Below are 26,101 nucleotides of genomic sequence, written 5' to 3' on the forward strand. Positions count from 1 at the left end.
TTAGGATTAATTCCAGATTACTCACTTCAACTTTGGGACCATCTTCATTTTAGTCCTTGTTCTTTTAATTTCATCAGCTATATCCCTGTGATTAATTAATCAACCGTGTCCGATTTTGTTAATTCCGTCAACTGATGACGTGGCAGGAAGGGGGATGCAAAAAGTCAAAAATACCCTTTTAGACTATTTTCCCTCCTTTTGGCGTGCATCCCTAGAAAAGTTTTCACCCCCCCCCCCAACTCTGCGTCCATCCCCAAAAACCTGAACTCTTATCCATTACGCTCCCATTACCACTAATTCAGTCTAAATTCTTGACTCCCATTACGGTCCTGAAAATTTGAAAACCCAACTGAACCTGGATTTCGTCTTCCATTATAGCTCCATCTTCAGACTACCTATCCCAATCTCTAGTTTGAGGTTGAAAGCACATGGCTGGTAATGAGATTGAAGAGTGGGTACCGAGAACGGAAGAAGGAGGTGATGATATCCCCAATTACGGTGGGTTTCGGTTTACCTCAAATTTTGTGTAACAAATCGATTAATGGTTTAAGGGTTTAGCTTGGTTGATAAGGGTTGAGATTTAAGGTTTCATATTTTAAAACTTTGGTTTTGAATGTCGGGTTTTGAGAATTTCAAAAATTTTCATTTGGGGGTTTCGATGAACAATGAGACGTAGGGTTTAGGAGCTTATTATTTTGGTGGTTTCGAGTTATGCCTGGGGTGATGTTTGTGTTAGTGGCTCTGCACTTTGGTTTATATACTACAGAGACCTTCACACAGTCAGAGAGTCCGAGGAGCCAAAGCCAAATCAAAACCCGTCCTTTCGAACACTCCGACGGATCACTCACACACCCATTTCTCCAACAACTCTTCTCTTTCGAGGTTTCGCATGATCTGAGTTTCCCAACTCCTATATTAAGTCCTTCTACATCGCCCATAACCATTCTTGATCCAATCATGTCTCACTTGGCTCTCTCTCAGGTAAAGCCCTCCATTTCAGATTTGGGTTTTTGATTGGTTGTGCTTTTGATCATAAAGAATGAGGCTTTGAATCAATTTGTGCTTACCCAGTTGGCAACTAGATTGATTATGCTGTTTTTGATATTGGGTTGTCATTGATTTTGCTTGCAGGTTTCACTTACTACTACTGTTCCTGCTGGAAGTGACTTATCTCTGAGAAGATCTGTGTTCAAGGTCTGATTGTTTTCTTTTCCTTTCTTTTCTTGGGTCTTATTGATTCATTGTATCTGTGTTTGGCTTTTCATTGTGCAAAAGATTGAGGCTTTTTTGGGTTACACTTAATATGAGCTGTCAAGTTGGAATCTTGAGGATTGTCAAATATGTAGTAAATTCTGAAGGTTTCTAGATTTTCATTTTCTTTAGTTTTAATTGAGATCTCCCCTTTTGGCCCTCCTCATCCATCCCTCCTCCCTCCATTCATGTTCCATTCTTCCAATCCTTCTACCGTTGTCCATTCTCTTCTTTGTTTCTTCCCACTGTCTCAATTTCTTTCCTTTGGAAGGTTTCATCTCTGCCCAGCCATGGTTTTAAGCGATTTATCGCTAGGTTTGTAACGACCTATACTTTTAATAATATTAAGAAAGTAAGATATAGTGATTTGTTTCATTATTTTCCAGCTCTTATATTTAAAATTCATTGGTTAAATTCAAGGTAGAACAGAGGTCTGTAAATCTAAAATTGTGTTTCTGAGCTTTTGACCCAGTTGCCTTTTTACTGAAAACTGTACATTTCGGTTGGGTATTTGAAGTTGGTGTCTTCATAACAGTTGTAGTAGACATCTTAAAGATCATTTCAGAACTGGAATCTCTTGAAAACGATTTTTCTAGAATTAGTTATGATTTTTCAAAGTTACAGGTCTGTTGCATCTTTTTTTTTTTTTCTAAAACAGCAGCACTGTCATGTTCTTTTTATTTCTTTTACTAGCTTTCTATTCAGTCATGCTTGAGAGCACCAATATTTTAAAACCAGACATTCCCAGGTTTCAAATGAAACCAGTCTTTCCCTTATCTTGTTGTAATCGTGGCCCATGTTTGGGTTTGTACTAGTTGGTTTTATTAATGAAGTTTGTTATTTCACCACAAAAAAAAAAAAAAAATCTGGTTTTGGTGGGATGTAGGGTTTCTTTATTGAAAGTTTGTCTTCTTGTGTTTATTACTTATGGAAATTGTGATTAAAATAGGATCCATTAAAGTATGAAATATCACTGCTGCCTAGCTATCTGCATGTGGACCTTGTTGGGTAGCTAAAAAAATGTTGTTGTCTTGTTCTATTTAATATTCTGTCTGTCAAAGATGTGCTGTTGTGGTACAAAAGGACTATATTTTTGTTGTTGTTTACGGAATAAATGGCTTTTAGTGTTGTCGGGTTAAAGTTTGGATAAGGATGCTAACTGTCGATTTATGTTTTTATTCCCAAAAAAACAAAAAAAAAACTGTCGATTTATGTTTGTCCTGCAGTGCATCCTGAGTTATTCACAATCAAGATGTACCATGGTGGAATTATTAGGGAGCAGCAACAACAACCACTGCTAAAAGCAACAACAAAGTCGAGCACTGCTTCACCCACTACACAAGCTGCTAGAGCAAACAGTAAAGCTTCTACCTCTGCAAAGTCTTCAACACCAACAAGATCATCACAGAGGATTAGAGCTGGAAAGGAGGCATGAAAATAGACCTAGGAGGCTGAGATTAGCAAGCCAGGTTATTTTATATTGATTGATGAAATGTTGCATTATTTTGTGCAACCTTGTGCTGTGTCACAAGGTTGCTGGGTCTAATCTTTTGTTATGATGATTAGAGCTAATCTGGACAAAGCAACTATTTCCAACTTTTTTTGTTGTTGTTTTGATGCGAAACAGTGAAATGCATCTTATTGGCTGCTAATTCTTAAGACAATGTCAGTATTACTCCTATTATTAATGACGAGCAGGTTGTGTTATTTTACAGCTTTTTAAACTCTATCTTTGGTTATTACAATAGTGCAGTGTTCATATGCCCAGTTTAACCCACAAAAGATGAAGTTTTGTTCCTTTTATTTGATTATGTAATAGAGGAAGCTTTTTGGAGGGAAAAAAGTTCGGTTGTATTTGAATAGTAGGATGTTTTTTACTTTTGTTGGTAAAAAATATAAATTGTCCATTTTAGCCCTTCTTGTGGGCCCGTTTCTGCATCCCCCCTCCTGCCACGGCATCAGTTGATAGAATCTTTGGATGGAATTAACAAAATCGGACACGGTTGATTAATTTTGAAAGCACAGGGGTATAGCTGATGAAATTAAAAGAACAGAGACTAAAATGAAGATTGTCCCAAAGTTGAAGTGGGTAATCTGGAATTAATCCTAAATTTTATTATCAAAAAAGAAAAAAGAGATTTGATAATAATAAGACTCTTATATTTTATTAATAATTTAATAGAAAAAAGCAGCAAAACCTCTACACCCAACCCGACAACAAGCATCCACTTCCTCCCTCACCGTCGAACTGCACGGTGGCTAACAAGCCAAAGTTTCTAATAATCCAGAAGCCAAATATGGCTTTGTTAATAGCAAAGTTATTTCATCTTCTTAATTTTTTTTTTGTTTTTTGTTTTTTTGTTTCTTATAGGTGATTAGTTAAGATTCTGATATATCATACTTCATTTTTTTCAGTCTCATGGGTTATTATGTATCATTCTATAATCTAATCTATTCTGGGTAGCAGAACAGCTCTTGGCTATTGAGCCATCTGACTCATCGGCTTATGTTCTCATATCCAATATGAATATTGCTGCCAACCAGTGGGATATATGCTGCATGTGAACGATGCTCGACAAATGATGAAAAGGAAGAATGTAAAGAAAGAACTAGGTTTCAGTTGGATAGATGTAAAGAACAACGTCCATTTGTTTGTGGTAGATGATACTTCGTTTAAACTCAATTATCCAGCATACAATTACAATAATCTGGGATCTTCATCTGAATTTGTACAAGAACAAGGGCAAACCATATCCAAGATCTCAAAAATTGTCGAAAACTCTCATCGCTATTCCATATTATTGGAGATCTGCTGGTTGGCTATTGGTTTTCATCAATGATGAAGAAGCTTAAGTCTCTAGGCATAGTCGCCGAGATTGGATAGTCGGAGGTGAGGTCTAGACGTGAAGGTTGAGTAAACGATGAAGTTGCCCAGCGAGAGAGAAAGGATGAAACCGGTTTTGGGTAGTGGAAATTGGATTCAGGTTAGGTATTTAATGAATAATTAAATAATAAGATATAAGAGTTTTATTTTTTAAAATCTCTTTTTCTCTTTCTCTATAGTTAACTTAATCATAGTTGTTGAAATTTTTCTTGTAATGAGAGGAAGATTCACCAGGTCCATCATTATTAAGCCTTTTAAACTCCTTCTCAAATCTGAAATTCTTCTTTCCATGAGCAGAGAGTGCCTCCCCTGTGTTCTTGGAGTTGCTTGATATTGAAATTCCAGCCATTTGTCGTGCTAGAGATTCTTGAAAAGACAAGAGATTCTCAAATTCTTCCAAAGAAGGTTGCCAATCCCATCCTTGAATTGAAGTAACAAAAGGAGTGTACTCCTTCTCAGCCCACGAATTATGTCTTCTCACACGAGCTTCAGAGATAGGCTCATCTAGATTTAAAATTGAAATATCCAAACACAAGTATTTAATCTTCAAGAAAAATTGAGAGATTGAAGGCTTGAATTTGCCAATTCATTCTCCAACATTTGCAGACGATCGATATCTTCCTTATTGAATAGTCTGTTTAGAGTCTCCCAAATATCATTTGCTGAGGTGCACTTCATAATATGATCGAACAACGCAGGAGAAATGGATTTCTTTAGCATGAACTCTGCCTTTGCATTCATAGTCGTCCACTTCTTCAAATCTTCAGCGTTTTCTGCATTATCCTCAAGCTGAACTGTATTTGTGTAATACCCCGAAAAATCTAAATTAAATTCCGTGGATTTTTAGAAATGATTTCACGATAGTGGGAGCGAGTACGAGGCTTGGAGAAGTTGTGGAATTAGTTCGAACGATTAATTTTCGAAAATGAACGTTATTTAGGGGCTCGCGAAAGTTGACTTTTTATAAGTTCAAAATTTGGGAAAACTTTCTTCATGAAAGTTGTAGAGCTGGTCGATACGATCGCGGGCATATGCGGAACGCAAAAATCGGAGTTCGTATGAATTAGTTATGATTTTTTGAAAAAGTTTCCAATTTAGTATAAAGCTTCCATTTTCGGAAATTTCCGAAAATATTTTCAGAATTTCCAAAAATGGAAACCGGCTGCAGATTTCCTCCCGAAGACGGAAATCGCCTCCAAACTTCCACCGGCCATATCTTCCTCCACCGGCCACCGATCCTCACCAAACTTCTTCCATTGGCTTCGTATGGTCCTTGCGCACACCTCTGTGGAAGCCTTGCACGACGGCGCGGCCTGTAGCGGCGGCGGCAAGCTTGAGCCGATTTGAGTTCGATTGTAGTCAACGCCGGTTTTCTCCTAGCTCCGGCCACCAAAACTCACGATCCTTAGCTCCCTGAACTCGCCTCAACCTTCTGATCATCATTTTAGAAGGATCGCACCTGGAGTGATCAGATTCACGTTCGTCGGAGCTCGCCGGATTCTGGAAATTTTCCACCACCACCGAAGCTTTTGATAGGTATATCTCGAGCTTCAGTGCATCGTTTTGATTGATTCTTGAACCAGTGAGTTCTCCTTGATGTTATTAACAACTCTCTAGAAGGGATCGAAGCCTGAAATTGAAGTTTTGACGTCGAAATCAAGCCTTGCCGGATTCTGCAAATTTCGCCGGATTCTGGAAATTTTCCGGCCACCTCGACTGTTTTAGGTAATTTCAACCACTTCCGGTCATTTTCAGCTTACATGATAGTTATGAAAGTTGTTAAGCATGATGAGAGGAAGAGGAGCAGCCCGGCCCCGACACCATTGGCGGTGGTCGGCGGCGGCTCTACCCTAACTCCGGCGGCCCTTTTCCGGCCACCTCCGGGGGTCAAAAATATAGTTTCTGTGTATTTTTAGATTCTATATTTCAATACGATCATTTCGATATATTATACGCAATTTTTGAATATCGTATGATTAAGTTATGAATTTTTAAGTTTCGATCGATTTCGATCGTTAGATTTGTGATCTGTGAAGTTAGGACCGTCAGATGGACTTGTAGTTTTGATATGATGATCTTATGACTGTTCCAGTGGCTTTGTGTGGTCATGGGCGAAGATCCGACCGTTGGATCTTCGTATAAATGCAAAACAGTGATTAGGGAGGCGATTCGTGAGAATCCGTCCGTCGGATTTTCGTATAAATTTGTGAAGATGTTAGTAAGGACGATTCAGGAAGATCTGACCGTTGGATCTTCGTGATGATTTTTGGAGGGTGATCCTAAGGGCGATCCGTGAGGATCCGACCGTTGGATCATCATTTAATTTCGATCCGACCGTTGGATTGTCGTTTGAATATGTTTTTGAGTTATTGGCTAAGTTAAGGTCATGTGTGATTAGGTGATTGACGGTCTCCCTTGGGTGAGCGGTTTTGGTGTACATTGTGTTGAATTGAAGACGCAGCGGGAATATCGAGGTGAGTAAATCGCACATGGTTCATTCACGAACCGAAATTCGGTGATTTTATTTAATTATGAAATTGTGGAAATTGTTTTATGAAAATAAATATTTGTTTTAAATTATATGGACTTGTTCGACTACGGTCCATAGGTAAGTAAAATGAATTTATTTATAAAATGAATTTTTGTTTTATTTCATGTGAACTATGGTGGTGTTAGTAATCATTCCTGAGGGAATGGTTTCATATATAAATATTTATGTGGAATAAATATTGGATGGTGTGATATTGGATGAAGTATTGATATGGTTAAATGAGTTATTATTCGAGCATTACTCTGTAGAAGATATAATTTATCTTATAGGTTGAGTTGAGTGTGATAAAGAGTAATTGAGTAAAGTGCAATAGTTGAGTCGTTGAGATGAGTTAAATGAGGAGTCGAGTGATTTGAGGCAAATATTTTCGTAAGGGTGAACCTTAGCCAAGGTGACACTCTACGATTCAGTTAGAGCTCTAGTCTGTCTGCCTTTGTACTGCTTGGGGGATAACCTTGAGTTATCGTATGCCCTTGAGTACACTATACTGCTAGGGGGATAACCTTGAGTTATCGTATGCCCTTGAGTACATCATACTGCTTGGGGGATAAACGAGTTATCATATGCCCTTGGGTATGACATACTGAATGGGGTGATTAATATAATTAATCATAAGCCTGTAAGTATGATATACTGAATGGGGTGATTAATATAATTAATCATAAGCCTGTAAGTATAATATACTGCATGGGATGATTTATATAAATAAATCATAAGCCTGTGAGTATATATTGAGTAAGAAGTTGTTTGTTTTTTAGTAGTCATTGTGAGATGTGAGTTTATTGATGCTTGAAGTGACGTTGTACACTTCAATTATGATGCAAAGAAAATACTTGAGTTGAATTTATGCTTGAGTTGATTTGGTTACTTTAAATCGTGCAATCCTTTCATTTACTCATACGAGCTTTGCAAAAAGCTTACCGGGTTTGTATTGTTGCAATCCCGGTACACTATTCAAACGGTGTAGCGGGTAATCCTACAGGTCAGGAAAATCAGGAAGGTGATCGAGCTGCGTAGAGTAGCTGCATTTGTGTGAATCTGACTTTCTTTTGTGAGGTGTGTTATGCTCATTGAGCTACATTTATATTTGGAGAGAGTGTGCTGTAATCAATAAACTCCTTGAGGATTTGGTTATGTAATATTGGGTGGTGTGAGGTGTGTTTGTTCTGAGAAAAAAAAAAATTTCAGAACGTTATTGTAATAATTATTATTCATGTTTCGGATTTGAATTTGTTATTCAAAATTCGGGGCGTGACAATTTGTTCCACCAACAACAGCCCACAGTTCTTCACCAACCAAATAAGACTCCATACAAGATCTCCACATCTTATAATTTGATTGGTTGAGCAGCTCTATGCCAAGTCCGACACTCCGACTTGAAGACTCCATCTCTTGCAGCAACACCGGTTGATCTTCTTCACCAAGGGAATGAAACGGCACCTACCGCCCTTGGGGCTCTGGTACCATGCATAAAGAAAACAGTAGAGAAATTCCTTCTCTTGCCCAAGATCAAAAACCAACACAGAAGAAGAACAAACCAGAAAACAGATACACAAAGAGATGGCTGAATGAAAAACTCCACTACTCAAAACAAAACTGGATACAGGGGAGAACTACAAGACCTGGAATGTTCATGTATTCAAAACAAACTAAGCACTTTTAAATAAAGACTAAGGAGAGTTTTAGACACAGTAATACTCTAGAGTCCTCTAGCAAATACAACATTGAAAATAACAGAAAAGTAAAATCATGCTGCAATACAAAACGTTTTGAACTTTAAACTTAACAAAATCGTTCCAACTAAGAGATAATGGTAGGAGAAAAATGCTACCTGTGCAGGACAAAATTATGTAGTACAGAAGATGGTTTATTTTTCACTTTTATGTTTTGTTGGCTGTCTGTGCTCTTTTTATTGTAGGGAGTTATGACATTGAGCTCTATGACTTTTGTCCGACTTAGAACCCTAGCTCAAATTTGTATGTTTCTTGTAGCTGTTAACTGATTTATCCTGAAGCCAATGATTTTATCTTGAACCAGGATTCGACGGAAGGTGGCACCAGAGCCCATCTATGTATCTTAACATGACCTGAAAGTTGACGTCTAGCTCGGTTTTGTGGTTCTGCAACTCAAGCTGATACACCTGTCTTCTTTACAAAACTTATGGTCACACTGTAATCTATATTGCTTTCTCTGGATTTAGGTTCAAATAATGCAGATTAGTAGTAATGTGGTCACATTATCTCCTACAATAAACAAATTTGTTAAGTATCATTGTGGATGTTCTTGCAACATGTTTAAATTGCAGATGTTAAATGCAAACTTAATTTTACTTAGTTGATGGATGCTTATAATTACAAAGACAATCCTCGAGATTATATATGACCTCTGCTACTACAATTTTTTTTCCCACGTCTTGTATATTTTCGGCTGGGAGAAACTGTTGGGATTAGTCCTTTATGGACTCATACACCTGGGTGTGAAAACTTTGAAGAAAAAAAATGAAAAAAAAAATCCTATGAGGAGAAACCTCACTATTAGGCAGAAATAAGCCCAACTAGCCCAACATTAGTTCAAAACACAAGCGATCGAGGCTATGGCCTATGGCTTATGAGGATTCAGCCGTGCGGCTCTCTCACGGAAAGATATTCCAAATTCCCAAACTCAAGGGAGCGAACCCAAAACTTACTCCCTAAAATAAAAAGGATTTCCAAGATCATGATTTTTCACTAAAAACTGTGGATACAAATCGCATGTTCTTACTTTCTCAATCAAGTCTCCACTTTCTCAATCATGATTTTTAAGCAATTCTCCAACCGGTGGAACTTGAAAATCTTAACCCGATTTTTTCTTTACTATTTTCCAAAGTTTGAAGAAAGTGCATAGAAAGTTTGAAAAAAAAAAGTGTTACTGACAAGGTTTGGCATGTTTTTGAAATAAGGGCCGGTGCGGCTGCCCTTAAGCCTTCATTAATGAAACCATGGAATACATGGGGGGGACATGAGACCTAAACCCCAAATAACAAAGTACATCAAGAAAACTTCCTGAGATAATACCAGGAGCCTCAACTACAAACATGTATCCGAAAAAGCACCAACTAGCAATGAGCGCACTACTGGCATCTCGAATTGCTTTGACATAACGGTGACACGACGGAAAAATAACCTGATCTGTAACTCGATTACAGCTTAGCATAATTTCCATAAAAACAGATTTCCCATCATGTTGCCGCTGGAAAAAACATCCAGCGACACTAGGTTTCCACCTACCACTAGGAGGCAACGACCATTTGACAAAGCAAGTAACTCGCCACCAACCTAGAGCAGACCAGGCATAAGAGATGCACATACCGGCACAGAGGCCACTCCAAACTACCCTTACTCGAAAGAGAAGGGACTTATTTGAGGTCAGAAAGACCCAAAACCTGCAGGAAAGTAAACAACTGAAGCAAACAAACTGAACAGAAAAAACTACACACAACAACCCAAGCAAACCGCGAGGCCCAAACAAATCGACCCGGCCCAACCACCACCGCCCCCAAGGATGCCTCCGGTGACTGCACGCCAGAAGCAGCCGGCAAATTGTGTCCTGCAACGCCCCATCCGTGTCCCAGAGCCACTCCAACTGCCCCAGAAACAACACGGAACCACGCCTGCAGACCCACGTCCTAACCCTAACCCAGATCGAACCAGTCTCCACCCACCTTCTAACCCAACGTCGCTGCAACGCCCCAGCCGTGTCCCAGAGCCACTCCGACTGCCCCAGAAACAACACGGAACCACGCCTGCAAACCCACGTCATCGACCTCAGATCCACCCAAACCCAGATCGACCCAGTCTCCACCCACCGTGGACCACGCTTCCAGGAATCCCTGCCAGCACCCACCCACGCACGACGGAGAGAAGAATCCGATCTGGAAGAACCGCCCCGATCCAAGACAAAGCAGTCGACCTCCTTCCCCGAGCCAGATCCCCGCCAAAGAGCCTCGCCGCTAGTCTCCATCCTCATCCCCTCCCGGACCGGAACGCAGCGGCAGGGGGCCCGCCGGCGTTCGGCCGGGAGAAAAAAGCTCGATCTCTGTTTTCTGTTTTGGTTTCCGCGCGTGAGGCGCGTTCTTCAAGTGGGGTTTTGGGTATTTAGGTTTGGCATGTTTTGGTAAGTCATGGAACCTTCAAACGTGCTAATAATCTTTTTGGAAAAGAAAAAAAAAATCCCTATGCATGCATAAGCTTACCCATTCATAGAGCATGAATTCTCCAAATGTGTTTGAACTTAAAGATCGCAAAACACCGAAATATTAAAAGAAGTTATTGGACTATTTATACAACAACGGAAAACTCTAAAAATATAGGAGACGCAACTCATGTGCGTCTGTAATAACTATTATGGGTAACAAAAATATTGGTTTGTCACCTAAAAGTCGTCAACATAAAAATAAAGGGAGGAGACAATAAAATCAATTCACATACTCTCTCTCTCTCTCTCTCTCTCTCTCTCTCTCTCTCTCTCTCTCTCTCTCTCTCTCTCTCTCTCTCTCTCTCTCTCTCTCTCTCTCTCTCTCTCTGCAGTTTTGAAATGCTAAACAATGCTCCTTAATTTTAAGCCGAAATACATGATGCCCTTGCTTGTTTCGATTATGCTTAGTCGAGGCTCTCAGCTCCCTCATGGAGTTTTGTCGAACTGGGCGTCGAGGTCAGCCATAGGCTAATCACCCTATCAACGTAGCTTGTGATGTTGGTGATCGATAAGTCACGATTCACGAACAATCATCCAAATTCATGGTCGGGATAATTTTCCATTGCTGTTGGTATACAGTTTCTAGGGTTACGTTTGTCAGCTTTATTTACAAGTCTATGGAACCCCGCACGTACAGGTCAAGCTAAATAGAGAGACAGTGCTATGCTCACCTCGCGTCATCAATTATATCACTAGTAACTAGCAAGTGAGCCCCGCGCGATGCTGCGGGGTTGTTTTCCTGAATTTATACGTAATAGAGTGACTCATAATTTAAGAAGCGTTAACTGAAACTGTTTTTATTTTTACAAATTGCAAAAGGAAAATAGAGTATAAAAAAAAAAACTCATCCAAAAAAAAAACTTGAGCATTAATCTAACAATGATTTGAAGTCTCCAAAACATGCTGCAAACGTAAAAACCTAAAATAGGCATTGTTTTAACCATCTTTTTCTAGTCCAAAGAGATCGAACATAGAGAGGTTCAAAAACACATGCAGTATATTAAAGCTGAAAGTGAATCCAAGCTATTCAAATCAAGTGTATAGAAGAAATGTGAAATAGCCAAATAATTGCATGCAATAAAAAGTGATCTATCATTTCCATAACAGATGTCCTGGTTCTGACACTCTTCCTGAATCCCATCTTCAAGTACCGCTATATCTGGATTTTTATCTGCTCTGCAGTAGTTTCATTATCTAGATCATATGGCTTGACTTGGTTTTTAGGTTTTTTTCTCAATGCCAATAACTGTATCAATGTTGGCACATTCTCATTTGAAGAGTAATCAGTCCCTCTCTCTCTCGCCATCTTGTGAGGAACTTTTAGCAGTTGCATTTGTGTCTTTACCTCATATATTTCTCTGCTGCTCTCTATATCAATGCTTGTGGGTCTTTCACCTTTAGGATTTGGCTTGGTTCTGTTAATGCCAACAGCCTAAATAAAAGAACAATGGTATGTAAGGATGACATGCAATAAGATAAAGTAGCTAGCTTGTAAACTACATTTCGATTTAGTTTCTTAATCCACAAACAGACCAAATTGCAACTATAACTTTCATTGCAGATCATACACCTAAAAAGTATACAGCTTCTAATATTGATGTGTCTCTAACTTCCCTCGCAGATCATAAATTCTCTATGTTGTGAGATTAGTTATGATGATGTCTTCATGAAAAACCTTATTCTCAATTGGAGGCTATAAACCTCTAGCGGTGAGGGTTTCCTGCTACTTTTCTTTCAAAACAACTTGAGTAGTTGTTGCGATATCTTTGAGCCTGCTAAAGGTTATTTGGATTTTAGGACTACTCTGAAAAGCTTAATGAGCCACCATTGTTACTCTTGTTTGTATAAGTGGCTCTCTGTTAACAGATGGCTTAGGAAAACACATTGCCGCTCCCCTTATTCATAGATGAATAACTAAGGCCACCTATTTAGCTGTCTCAGGCAAGAGTGGTTTAAAATGAGTGTTCTGGGCCCTTTTCGGGCATGTGCTTCTGGTGGTTTACACGATCTGCTCGAAACTCCCTGAAGTAAAAATGTCCAAACCTGTCTTGCTTATTGGAAATGTGAAACTCTTTCTATAGAAGGTAGACTTAATTAACTGGGTTACCTCCTTCATTCCAATTTACTAATCAATTGAAATGTATAAATTTTGTTTCCGCATCCCTCTAGCATGCTAAATGAACAAAGAAAAAAAATACATAACAGTATTTACAATCTAAAATCAGAATAAGAAAGAAAAACTTTCAAATTATACACGAAGATTCAAGAGGATAAATCAAGAAACCAAAGGAAACAAAGCAGAAACAAAATCAAAGGAGATTTGCAACAATTTTGCAGCTCAAAACCTTTGAAAGGTGACAACCAAACTGTGATTTAACTGTAGGACGCAACTCTCATTACCATATACAATTCTAGAATAATTGAAGTTATCAATATAATCAACATTATCATTTATCACGCAAAAAAGAAAATATCTGCTTCCCAAAATAGGGTCCAATAACAATGAATAGTCAGGTACCTTGATCCACTTAGTAACAATGAATTCAATATCAGAGATTGACAATAACAAACTAAAGATTGAGAACAATAACAAAAGTTAAACTTGTTAACTTCTCCATGAAAACTAAAGTACTGATATAACCTTACCAACAAAAGCTCTGATAACAAACTTCCTCCCTAACTTCAGTCAGTCTCAACCCATTCTTCCTCAAGTAGAGCTTACATCGCTCCACTTTCAATTTCTCAATCTGTTTGTCTGCCACCAAACAATGACAGAAGATTCATCAGTACACCATAAAAATTGAACATGACCATTTGTTCTATCATTTTGCTGTTATTAACGGGATGTGAAGGATATACATATATACATTTATCTGCAATGGGCAGCTTGTCTTCTCTTTGTAAAATTGCTCAAAAGGGTAAACTTTAGTAGAAAACTTGGCATGCATTGTTTTGAAAAGTAAACATTTCAAAGCTCACCTTGAATTATCTTCTGGACATGTTCATAGCTTTCAGCATCATTCTGATTAAGCTCAGGCGCAATCATCTACTCCCCATCAAGGTCTTCTTCAAGATCAAAAACTTTCACAATATCTATACCCACGGAATTTCCAACTCCTAAACCATAAATTATTATCCTCAGTCATAAATCAAAGAACCCATTAACAAAAAAAAAAAAAAGAATGTCCAAATATCACTCACCGGGCCTTGGATGTAGTATTGATAGAGAGCTTTGAGAACTGGGCATGGATTTCTTCAAGGGTGCTGTAACTTGGGTCCTTAACTGAATCATCGGAATTGTATCCCGGGTCCGATCCTCCAGTTTCTGAGCAAGGCCGTGATCGACAGTAATTCCCCAAATCAATCAGAATAGCCTATATGAAATTTTTTTTTAAAAAAAAAATCCAGCAAATACCTCTTAAAATGGAAAAGATCTGCTCCCCTTGGACATGATAAGCTGTACACTGTCTCTCTGACTGATCTCCATTGACCTAAACGCAGAATCGCTCTCTCACTCTCTCTTTCTGAGAAAATTATATTGTTCTTACGAAGCTGCTACAAACCCACACGGCAGCACAGGACGCAAACAGCTGGAGGGCACAATCCTGTAAAAAGCACGCAGGGCCAAGGGCAAAACAGTCACAACACTATTCATAAGGAAAACCTTGCTTTAGTATATAGTATAATACTAGAAAAATTAACCCGCGCGATGCTGCGAAGCAAAACATTGTATTTCTTCTTCATTTTTAAAAAAATGAATTAAACGATAGTTTTAATAAACTGAGGCGAAATTGTTGATGAGTTGATTGACATTGTAAGACGATAATTGATTCAAATACACGGGATCTTATCAACAAACAGGGAATGGAAAAATAACTATTATGTAAAGCAACCACAACAGCGTCAAAAACTTATAAGCCGAAAATGCTATATCCCTGTGATCATGGTACCATTACATAGGTGCAACCTTGTCCTGCAAAAGCAACCCATTCAATTAATACCAACCTGCTAATACAGATTCAACTTGTGCAACACATGAAACTACATCAAAGTTTTCGTATGTAGGAAACTAAATTTACAATCAGTAAAGTGCATCGTTGATAAGATTTTATATGAAGCAATTTTAAACCATAAAAAAGGCTACAATTTATCATCAGCAACTCTCCTCAGTTCCACACTAAACAAACAAAAAGCAGTAAATTAAACACTGTAAAATTCCAAAATTGCTTAGTTTTCTATTGCTGTTCAGGTTTCCAAAAAAAAAAAAATTTGACGAAAATAGAAGGGATCAGACCTTGCATCGTTCGTCTCTGGTATTAGGAGGGAGCCTTCCAAAGTGGTTTTGAGAGCTTCATCTGAGAAACAAATAGTTATGAGGTAAAATTTAGACCATACGCTTTAAACCACTTTATTTAGAAAGAGGATAACATTACCATGCGTTTTTTTTACTTATGCTCAAGCTGTAATCAGTCTTTAATCAATAGTTGATGAGCAAGACTCTTACTCATGCTCCAGGGTTGTTTCTGGGTTTTTCAACGCGCTAGAGCCATGGAAACTTGTCTTCTTTAGGATCTCGATGACATCAGAATTCCTTCTTAGCTCATCACCCTCCGATCCTTCTCCCTACAAAAACAGTCCGGCTAATTTCCACTGCCAATACGAAATGATACAATGTAGATTTCTTGACTACAAAAACAGTCTGGCTAATTTCCACTGCTGATACAAAATGATAGAATGCACAGTTCTTCAATAAGATCGAAAACTATCTCCTACTGCCCTCAAGCAAAAAACACTACATTCACTAAACACATAAAAGAATCAAATTTTGATGATCTAATCAACAACCTTGCCCTCAAGCAAAAACACTACATTTACTCAACATACTCAGAGGCGCTTCAGCCACATCATTTTATACGTGTTAAGATGAACAAAAAGTTGCTGCTCATACTTTGTGACTCATAAATAATAGCAGTCTCAACACTAATGTGTATAAAACAAAAGGAAAATTCTACAATGTGTTAACGTATGACATGCATACAATTGCCTTAAAAGTTGTAAAATGAGTCCTCAAAATAGTAATATTAGTCCTTAAAGTGGTAACATGAGTCCTTAAAGTGGTAAATTTTCTTAGTTACCACATGAGTCCTCAAAATAGTAATATTAGTCCTCAAAATGGTAACATGAGTCCTTAAAGTGCTAAATTTTCTTAGTTTACCATATGAGTCCTCAAAATAGTAATATTAGTCCTCAAAGTGGTAATATGAGTCCCTAAAGTGGTAAAAATAGTTGATGTATGAGAAATGTTAACATACCATAGCTTTACCCCAAAAGGAAATACAATAATGTGGCACAGCTCACAGAATTACTTCCACGTTCAGTGTAAAAATTATAAGCAGATATGTCATGTTGTAGTATTCATACCATGAGTAAAAGTGGATAGCAACAATTACCCAGATTTAATCGACTCCCAAAAGCCAGCCTTGAGTGGATATGTCTTATGAATTCTGCTTCCTGCGAACAAAAATAAGAAAAAGCTTAAAACTTTTCCATTGTAGCTCACAGAAAAGGGTAATGACTAAACTCTTAACACTCATTAAACTGCAAAAATGGGCTAGTATGCATACCTTTAATAAGGCTGTGGCTTAATTTCCAAGGAACAATAACTTATTTGATACTTGACGACCCAATTCAAATGAAGCAATAGGAAACCTGCCACAAATATAAAACGAAAAGGGCATCACTTTCTTGAACCGATAAACACACATTCTACTTCACCATCATTATCAAGTAATTGCACCTTATGGTTGGAAAAGTGCCTACAGATATTTCCATAAAATTCCTAATTGTACTTACAGAACACATTAAACACAGAGCAGAAAGCATATATCTACACTTTACATACCCACAACTTTGAGTTGAACAAAACTAAGAATCAATGTCCAAAAGTCTCAGCAAGTTAAAAGTGCATTTAGCTCTAAATTTTACCATTCTGACTAAACACAGACAAAGAGTTGACATTTTTCTCCTTGAATGCATTCACCCAGTTCAAATAAACATAAGATACAATGATAGAATGATAGAAATTAGCAAACTGACTATACCCAAACACTAAAATTCACGGACCAGTAAAAAGATTGAAGCTTTAATCATAGCAACTGATATATACCTTGATTTCTCCGAGTTTGATTTGAAAGGGGGAAGCTTCCTCCCTCTATGCGGAGGCTAAGTTGGACATATTGGACATATTGAGGAACAAAATCCTAGCTTTTCTTTCGAGATTTCAGTCAGGAGAAAATGATATTTCCATTCCAGCTAGAAAAAGATGCCATAAGAGTTGAAGCTCCTTGAAAAATACAGGTATTGATAAAATATTTTATCTCAATGAAATTAACCAAAGAAAATACGATACTCGACACAAAGATTTGCTAACGCAGTGTAAACCTCTCCACTGAGGAAACTTCATTGCGTGGCTTTTAACGTAGCCAACACGAAAAAACAATCCAATATTAATCAAAGGAGTTTACAATATACAAGTAGTGTTGTTCATAACAATCACTTTCACTTAGCAACAAATGCTAACTTGATTTATAATTGTTCTAACTCTTAATTCAACATTCTAGGCAATCAATCTTCAACCTTCCTTTCTCTCAAATGAATCACTGATCTTGAGAGTGAATATGAATGATTATGCAATATCACACATGAAACAAGTAAAGAGGGTTTTTAGAAAACGATTTGAACAAACCAAGTAGTTCAATAGAAAACAATTTATGCCGTCCAAAAAAAAACCCACTCAAACTTTAGTTTTGAAACCTTTTTATAAGGGAGAAGAACTCCCCCTCAATCAAATCTTCTCTTAATAATTAATTAAGATAAACATGGAAAGGTTTAAAACAGTTTTTGAATATGCAATCGACATTTTCCTAAACAAGATCTCAAATTGATATGTATGTTAAAAACCACTTTAATGCAAAGAGATTATTGACTCAAAACAACCGATATGCATATCAATTTATACCAACTGATATGGAATGAATACACATTAAACTCAAGATCAATGACTCGATTTGGCTTGATCTTTTCTTTAAGATCCGATCTTGTAATCTTTCTCTTTTCTTGAAGCTCCGGTTTCCTTGTCGTAATGGGAAATCATTTGTTGAATGGCAATAGGCCAATATACTTACAATCTCCCCCTTTGGGCATTCCCATTCAACATATGATTTTTCCATCCTTTTGTCCTGCATGTTAGTTTTCATAGATAAACGCTGATTACTAAACAAAGAGTGCTACTTGGATTAAGGAATCAGTTTCCATCCTTTTCCAGATCCAAGTTGCCAAAACAAAACAATATATATATATATATATATATATATATATATATATATATATATATATATATATATATATCTTAATATTTATATACTCACCTAAGAAGAGTATAAATACAAAGTTTGTAGCAGTTGTCTAATGGGCAGCTCGTGTTCCAGTGGTAAGGAGTTGAGCTCTTATGAAAGAGGTTGGGGGTTCGAACCTCATGCCTTCCAAGATTTGTATATTTTGTATAATTATTCGGCCTCGCCTAAAGAGAGTATAAATATTATATTTGTAGCAAATATTTAATTGGCAGCTCGTGCTCCAGTGGTGGGGAGTTGAGCTTTCATGATAGAGGTTGGGGGTTCGAACCTCATGTCTGTCAAGGTTTATATATTTTGTATAATTATTCGGCCTTGCCTAAAAAGAGTATAAATATGAAGTTTGTACATAACATATTGTGTATAGCTCCTGCTCCAGCGGTGGGGAGTTTGGCTCTTGTGAAAGAGGTTGGGGGTTCGAACCTCATGTCTGTCAAGGTTTATATATTTTTTATAATTATTCGGCCTTGCCTAAAAAGAGTATAAATATGAAGTTTGTACATAACATATTGAGTATAGCTCCTGCTCCAGCGGTGGGGAGTTTGGCTCTTGTGAAAGAGGTTGGGGGTTCGAACCTCACCTCTTTCAAAGCTTATTTTGTATAATTATTCGGTCATAAAATGACCATTTTAGCCCTCAAGCTTATTTTGTATAATTAATCCAAAAAAAATTTATTAAAAAAAAAAAAACTGAGGGCATAATGGACATTTTGGTGTCAAAAATTGACGTCGTGTACTGATAGTGGGTCGAGTTTCAGATTTCGTGTACCGAAATGTTTGGTTTGAAACTTTGTGTATAAGAATTATTAGTGGCATTTACTTGGTGTACTGTTTGCGAAATTTTCCCTACGCCCATAATGTATACTAGAAGAAAAGCACCTGCTCCCTATTATGGTGCGTCTATATATGAAGGAATAATGCTCATTGCTCATGTCATGGGTACAGTATGACTATCAAGAGAAAAGGTCGGCAAGTATTGTAATTAATGACCGAATCGTACTACAGACAGTGGCAGCATGAATACACTACTAACCAACTATTGAATTTACATCAATATGAATGAATGATTGAATTATATCAAATATATTTTTTGTTTAGTATTGAATTATACTATGCACCAAGATATTGAATTATACTATGCACCAAAAAAAAAAAACTATTGAATTTACCCACCAACCCATTTAGTTTTTGTTTTTTTTACTTTATTGACGAACATTTAATGATTTAATAATGGTCCTCATAATGTTTTACAGTGAATAGTCCAAGAGTAGGAGTACATCCTACTAATAGAACGGCATTTTATGATACACAAATTCGAAAACCTGTGAACAGATAGGTAAGCAATTACTAATTAGCAAATCCAGTTTGCCTACTTTCTTCATATATTATGATAAATTAATGGAAGTGTAATACCCCGAAAAATCCAAATTAAATTCCGTGGATTTTTAGAAATGATTTCACGATAGTGGGAGCGAGTACGAGGCTCGGAGAAGTTGTGGAATTAGTTCGAACGATTAATTTTTGAAAACTAACGTTATTTAGGGGGTCTCAAAAAGTGACTTTTTATACATTGGGAAATTGGGAAAACTTCCTTCATGAAAGTTGTAGAGCGCGTCGATACGAGTTCGTGGACATATGGAACGCAATATTCGGAGTTCGTATGAATAAGTTACGAATATTTGAAAATTGGGATTTTCTATAAATATGAGAAAAAAATCCGAATATTGCAAATGAGGACAGAATTTCTGAAACTCCAGAAATTTCTCCCCATTTCTCTCCCGAGCCCAGCCGCGACCCCCTCCCTTCGTCACCTTCGTTCTTCCTCATCCGGCCACCGATTGATGTGAAACAAAGTGGGGTTTTCTGGTCTCGACCCCCTTTACGAGTTTGTAGAAGAAATCGAAGTGAAATACGAGCTGTATGAGGCTCTACAAGGTCGAGAAGAGAGCCTCGTCGGAGACGAAATCGCTCTTCCCCACTTTTTCTGGGCTCTACTTTGTCTGGCCATATCTTCCTCTACAGGCCTCCGATCGACCTGATTCCAAAAGCAATTTTTCTCACCGTGAAGTTTTCTACAACTTTCCAGAAGACATCGACTTGAGATAACTATCGTGGTGGCCGCTAGAAGACCGAGAAGCCGCACAGCCCGAGCTGGAAATCGTCTTCCTTCGCCACCATGGTTCTCCCAGCTCCGGCCACTATAGCTCGAGTTCTTTGAGGGCTTTTCTAGCCCAGAGGAAGTAGAAACTATCCCCAAGAAGGCTTGCAGCGATTTGATCCGTGGTGATCGAATTTTGGAGTTTCGAAACTAGGGTTCATCGGATCCGTCGACTTCCAACGTAAAATTCAATCTTTTGGCTTATAATCTGACTTTGTCTTAGTTATGAAAAGTGAAATTGGAGTTGAGATGAAGGACTTTCATGTTGTGAGTTTTATCAAATTTTGACTTTAGATGGGCGGCGGCGCCGCCACTGTGATGGTGGTTTCCGGCGACCTCCGGCCATTCCAAGGGCAGCTTCTGTCCATTTTTGTGTTCTACGTGTCGATACGATCGTGTGCATATATAATTCATAATTTTTGGAGATCGTATGATTAAGTTATGAATTTTTAAGTTTCGATCGATTTCGATCGTTAGATTTGTGATCTGTGAAGTTAGGACCGTCAGATGGACTTGTAGTTTTGATATGATGATCTTATGACTGTCCCAGTGGCTTTGTGTGGTCATGGACGAAGATCCAACCGTTGGATCTTCGTATAAAAGCAAAACAGTGATTAGGGAGGCGATTCGTGAGAATCCGTCCGTCGGATTTTCGTATAAATTTGTGAAGATGTTAGTAAGGACGATTCAGGAAGATCCGACCGTTGGATCTTCGTGATGATTTTTGGAGGGTGATCCTAAGGGCGATCCGTGAGGATCCGACCGTTGGATCATCATTTAATTTCGATCCGACCGTTGGATTGTCGTTTGAATATGTTTTTGAGTTATTGGCTAAGTTAAGGTCATGTGTGATTAGGTGATTGACGGTCTCCCTTGGGTGAGCGATTTCGGTGTGTATTGTGTTGAATTGAAGACACAGCGGGAATATCGAGGTGAGTAAATCGCACATGGTTCATTCACGAACCGAAATTCGGTGATTTTATTTAATTGGGAAATTGTGAAAATTGTTTTATGAAAATAAATATATGTTTTAAATTATATGGACTTGCTCAACTACGGTCCATAGGTAAGTAAAATGTATTTAAACTATAAAAATGAATTTCCTGATTTTAATGCATGTGAACTATAGTTGGTATTAGTGGTCATTCTTGTGTGGGTGACTACGTATATATATATTTACGTGGAATATATATTGGATGTGTGGTATTTGGTGAAGTGTGGAATTGATGCGATTGATTTAGAATTCGAGCATTACTCTCTAGAAGATATAATTTATCTTATAGGTTGAGTTGAGTGTGATAAAGAGTAATTGAGTAAAGTGCTATAGTTGAGTCGTTGAGATGAGTTAAATGAGGAGTCGAGTGATTTGAGGCAAATATTTTCGTAAGGGTGAACCTTGGCCAAGGTGACACTCTACGATTCAGTTAGAGCTCTAGTCTGTCTGCCATCATACTGAATGGGGTGATTAATATATTTAATCATAAGCCTGTAAGTATGATATACGTACTGAATGGGGTGATTAATATATTTAATCATAAGCCTGTAAGTATGATATACTGAATGGGGTGATTAATATAATTAATCATAAGCCTGTAAGTATAATATACTGCATGGGATGATTTATATAAATAAATCATAAGCCTGTGAGTATATATTGAGTAAACAGTTGTTTGTTTTTGCGTAGTCATGTTGAGACGTGAGTATAATATACGGTATGGGATGATTAATATATTTAATCATAAGCCTGTAAGTATGATATACTGAATGGAGTGATTAATATAATTAATCATAAGCCTGTAAGTATAATATACTGCATGGGATGATTTATATAAATAAATCATAAGCCTGTGAGTATATATTGAGTAAACAGTTGTTTGTTTTTGCGTAGTTATGTTGAGACGTGAGTATAATATACGGTATGAGATGATTAATATATTTAATCATAAGCCTGTGAGTATATATTGAGTAAACAGTTGTTTGTTTTTGAGTAGTCATGATGAGACGTGTGTTGATTGATACTTGAAGTGACGTTGTGCACTTCAATTATTATGCTAAGAGATACTGAAATTGAATTGTTACTTTAAAATCGTGCAATTCCTTGTTTACTCATACGGGCTGTCAAAAGCTTACCGGGTTTGTGTTGTTGCAATCCCGGTACACTATTCAAATTGTGTAGCGGGTAATCCTACAGGTCAGGAGAATCAGGACGGTGATCGTGCGGGTTAGAGAATTTGTTTTAGTTTTACAGCAATTGTAATTGTGAGGTGAGTTATGCTCATTTGAGCCTTACAATATAATTTGGTGAGAGTGTGCTGTAATAAACAAATTTGAGATTTGGTTTATGTAATATCGAGCGATGTGAGGTGTGGTTGTTTTGAGAAAAAAATTCAGGTTGTATTTATGTGAGTTGTATTAATTCATGTTTCGGATTTGAATTTGTTATTCAAAATCCGGGGCGTGACAGGAAGTATTCAGAGTAGTGACGTGTACTTACATCAATATGAATGAATGATTGAATTATATCAAATATATTTTTTGGTTATTAAAAAAAAAGTTATAAATAGTAAGGGTTGAGATCATCTTATAAGTGTTTGGTCACTTGCACCGTCGGTGCATAGAATAATTTCCAATACATGTAAAGTAACTTTATAATTTCTATGTACTTACAAATTGTAGATCCTAGCCTTAATGAAAGTTAAAATTCAAGGATTCAACTTGGACTAGGAGACGGTGGAGTCTTATGTATGTAACTCCGAATTTTATTAGGTACCTAGATCTTGATTGCTAATTAAAGAGTAAAGACCTATTTACAAATCTACCGTAGGTGTTGCTGACACAATAATTTTATGCTTTGCTTGGTTCGCGGAATATAAGCATCAAGAAAGAAAAGTTGTTCGTTTCTTACGTTTGGGATGTAAAAGGAAATGATACTTTCCTGAAGCAAATGAAAATGGGGGAAATGGTTCATTCCATACTTCAAGGCCTCGTTTGTTTCGCGGAATTGAAGGCCTGGGAAAGGAAAGTTATTCATTTCCTATGTTTGGTGTGCATAAGGAAAGGAACAACTTTCCTTTAAGAAGGGAAAATATGGTGGAAATTGAATCGTCTCATCCTCCAAATGATTCATTTTCCCTTCCACTTTCTCTGCATTAATTCCATAGTATAAATACATTTATATCCTTGTTGAAAATTATTATTGACAATTTTATTTAAAAAGTTTATGATAGATTTATGTAACTATAAATGAGGATATAACTAGAATTTTATCATGATTTTGTTTCCTTTCCTTACACAAACCAAACACTAGAATGGAAACAAATATATGTTTTCTCCTTATACTTTCCCAACGTTTCCAAACAGCAGAAAGGAAAGTTAGTGACACTACAAGAAAAGTAGCCTACCACAACATCAAAATAACAACATGTTGTAAATGCTCATTGTTACTTACAATATTTCACAACGGGCAAAAGATGTGCGTTGTAGAAAACCATGTATTACCACATGGGTCATTTGCATGTTGTTAATTTAGTTATCAACAACTTACTTTGCGTGTTGTTATCTAAAAGTTGTTAATTAAGTTATCAACAAGCATGTGTGCACGTTGTTGAAAATTTTTCGGAATGACAACATGTGGCGAACGCTGTCAAAACTTTGAGATAAAAAAAAAATAAAAAATAAAAATTGGTAAGGGGAGCTGTCAGTTTTATTCTAATTATTTTAAATTTTAGGAGAAATTTGAAATTTCATTGACCTAGCTTGTGAGAAGCGAGCTGTCACTAAACGCTCCCGCCACCAAAAGCTCTCGACTCATCTTTCATCGACGGTGACCTTCATAATGTTCGACGGGGTCGGAGCCACCTAGTTGTTTCCTTTCCTCTCGCCGTCAACTCTCTCAAGGTACTTTTCAAGCAGCTCTTCGTTCTCAGTTTTCAATTTCAAATTCTCAGTTTCAAATTCTCTCAAGGTATCAAAATCAAAAGCTCAGATATCAGTTTCAATTTCAAATTCTCAGTTTCAAATTCTCTCAAGGTATCAACTCACTCACTCACTTGCAGCGTCTCTCAGATCTACTCACTTCTCTCTCTTTGATTCCCAAGAAGATCAACTCGCTTTTCTCTGCACATTACTCCCTTTGATTCCTGCAATGCTTCTCCAATTCTGATTACAGGTATTGTCTTTGACTTGTTGTTCGTTCATGGCTGTGTTTTGGTTCGGAAATTGGAAGCATGGGCAATTGAATGGGCAATTGAGTATATAGCTATGTGGAATTGAATGGGCTTCTCTTTCTGTATCTGCAATCTATGAATAGTTTTTCTGCATTTTGAGAAAATAGGTAGAGCAAAGTCAATATGAGTTTCAAATTGATGTTCTTGTATGTGTTTGTGTATTTTACGTTGGAGTTTAGGCTTTGAGAAATTGGGCCTGTTGTTTTTTGAGAGAATGTGTTGTAGTGAGCATGGGGGAAGAGAAAATTAATGCCAATTTGGGTTTAAATGTATCTGTTTCGGAACACTTACACATATGGATATATGTATGTATTCACCCAGGGAAATTTAACAGAAATGTGGACTTCTTGTAATTACCTGAACACACAAGTATTCTGTACTTTCAGTATATTATATATTCATAGCATGCATCAATCTGGGACTGATTTTATGCTTTTCCAATTTTAGGTAATTGCTTTTGAATTAGACGAGGATTGCTTTTTGAGAAGGTCATCACTTGGTTGTTGCACTGAAACTTATTGTACATAGTATTTCAATAGCAATTGAGTGGCACTGTGGTAGTGGTTTTTGTTAAGATGGAGAAAGAATGGCTGCAATTTGATAGATTTAAGGATGAATACAGAGTGGGAGCTCGTATGTTTGTGGATAAAGCAAGGGCAGATTATGGGAATTCTGAAGATGAGATTATATGCCCATGTATCAAATGTAGAAACTCTGAACACCACCACTTTGAGATAGTCTATGAGCACTTGGTAACAAGAGGAATGGATCCTACTTACAAAATTTGGATTTGTCATGGTGAAACAGGAAGTGAATCCAATCATGAAGATCTTGAGATTCCTGAGACATATAAGTTGTTTAAGGATTTATGTTTTCAACATGATGAAAATGATGAAGATGTAGATGACACTATTGAGACTAGAGAGGCAGAAATTTTAAATTTAGTAAGAGAAGCTGAAACTCCCTTGTTCTTTGGCTGTACAAACTATACGAAGATGTTAGCATCAGTTGCTTTATTGAAGATGAAAGCAAGACATTGTTTGACTGATATTGCTTTCGATGACATTCTTCGCACTAGCCGTAGTTTCTTACCGGAAGATAACACACTTCCAGAGTCCTTATATTCAATGAAGAAGCTAGTGAAGGCATTTGATCTTGGATATGAGAAGATACACGCATGTGTCAATGATTGCTGTTTATTTAGAAAAGATTTGCAGCATCTGGAAAATTGTCCAAAGTGTGGTGCTTCAAGATGGAAACTTAATGAAAAGCAGTTCTAAAATTCAAAAAGGCATCCCTGCAAAAGTTTTGCGTTACTTTCCAATAATACCAAGGCTTAGGAGAATGTTTGCTATTACTGAAACAGCAGAACAATTAAGTTTTGCGT

General features: G+C 37.3%; 2 protein-coding genes and 2 long non-coding RNA genes across 6 annotated transcripts; 3 read left to right on the forward strand and 1 right to left on the reverse strand.

Annotated features, from left to right (window-relative positions):
- Positions 1–240: 240 nt before the first annotated feature.
- Positions 241–3,128, forward strand: LOC133739673 (uncharacterized). The gene is made up of 3 exons (XM_062167458.1): positions 241–981; positions 1,132–1,194; positions 2,478–3,128. Exons 1-3 carry the CDS (start codon positions 712–714, stop codon positions 2,550–2,552), a joined length of 408 nt encoding a protein of 135 aa, XP_062023442.1. The 5' UTR covers positions 241–711; the 3' UTR covers positions 2,553–3,128.
- A 2,573-nt stretch (positions 3,129–5,701) lies between these two features.
- LOC133736202 (uncharacterized) lies at positions 5,702–22,949 on the forward strand. Its single transcript, XR_009859456.1, has 3 exons — positions 5,702–5,860; positions 6,534–6,609; positions 22,665–22,949. It is a non-coding gene; the product is annotated as an uncharacterized LOC133736202 (long non-coding RNA).
- On the reverse strand, positions 11,767–17,270 carry LOC133740828 (uncharacterized). Its single transcript, XR_009861451.1, has 11 exons — positions 17,086–17,270; positions 16,544–16,628; positions 16,370–16,430; positions 15,424–15,542; positions 15,214–15,274; positions 14,870–14,892; positions 14,335–14,524; positions 14,121–14,244; positions 13,899–14,036; positions 13,566–13,674; positions 11,767–12,351 (listed from the first exon to the last, which is right to left on the reverse strand). It is a non-coding gene; the product is annotated as an uncharacterized LOC133740828 (long non-coding RNA).
- A 1,303-nt stretch (positions 22,950–24,252) lies between the features above and the next one.
- On the forward strand, positions 24,253–26,095 carry LOC133740934 (uncharacterized). Of its 3 annotated transcripts, none has more exons than XM_062168865.1 (3): positions 24,253–24,452; positions 24,518–24,656; positions 25,162–26,095. In XM_062168865.1, exon 3 carries the CDS (start codon positions 25,290–25,292, stop codon positions 25,992–25,994), a length of 705 nt encoding a protein of 234 aa, XP_062024849.1. In that variant the 5' UTR covers positions 24,253–24,452; positions 24,518–24,656; positions 25,162–25,289; the 3' UTR covers positions 25,995–26,095. The 3 variants fall into 3 exon arrangements, with proteins under 3 accessions (XP_062024849.1, XP_062024847.1, XP_062024848.1); XM_062168863.1 differs by having other exon boundaries at positions 24,253–24,385; positions 24,544–24,656; XM_062168864.1 differs by having other exon boundaries at positions 24,253–24,385; positions 24,554–24,656.
- Positions 26,096–26,101: the final 6 nt, after the last annotated feature.

The sequence above is a fragment of the Rosa rugosa genome, chromosome 3, assembly GCF_958449725.1.
Source record: "Rosa rugosa chromosome 3, drRosRugo1.1, whole genome shotgun sequence".
Classification (NCBI taxonomy): Eukaryota; Viridiplantae; Streptophyta; class Magnoliopsida; order Rosales; family Rosaceae; genus Rosa; species Rosa rugosa.

Bases quoted from the DNA above. Each gene is read 5' to 3' on its own strand.
- LOC133739673 (XM_062167458.1), top strand. From the start codon at position 712: ATGCCTGGGGTGATGTTTGTGTTAGTGGCTCTGCACTTTGGTTTATAT. The intron at 982-1,131 runs GTAAAGCCCTCC...TTTTGCTTGCAG, and splicing joins CTCACTTGGCTCTCTCTCAG to GTTTCACTTACTACTACTGT. The intron at 1,195-2,477 runs GTCTGATTGTTT...TTTGTCCTGCAG, and splicing joins TGAGAAGATCTGTGTTCAAG to TGCATCCTGAGTTATTCACA.
- LOC133740934 (XM_062168865.1), top strand. From the start codon at position 25,290: ATGGAGAAAGAATGGCTGCAATTTGATAGATTTAAGGATGAATACAGA.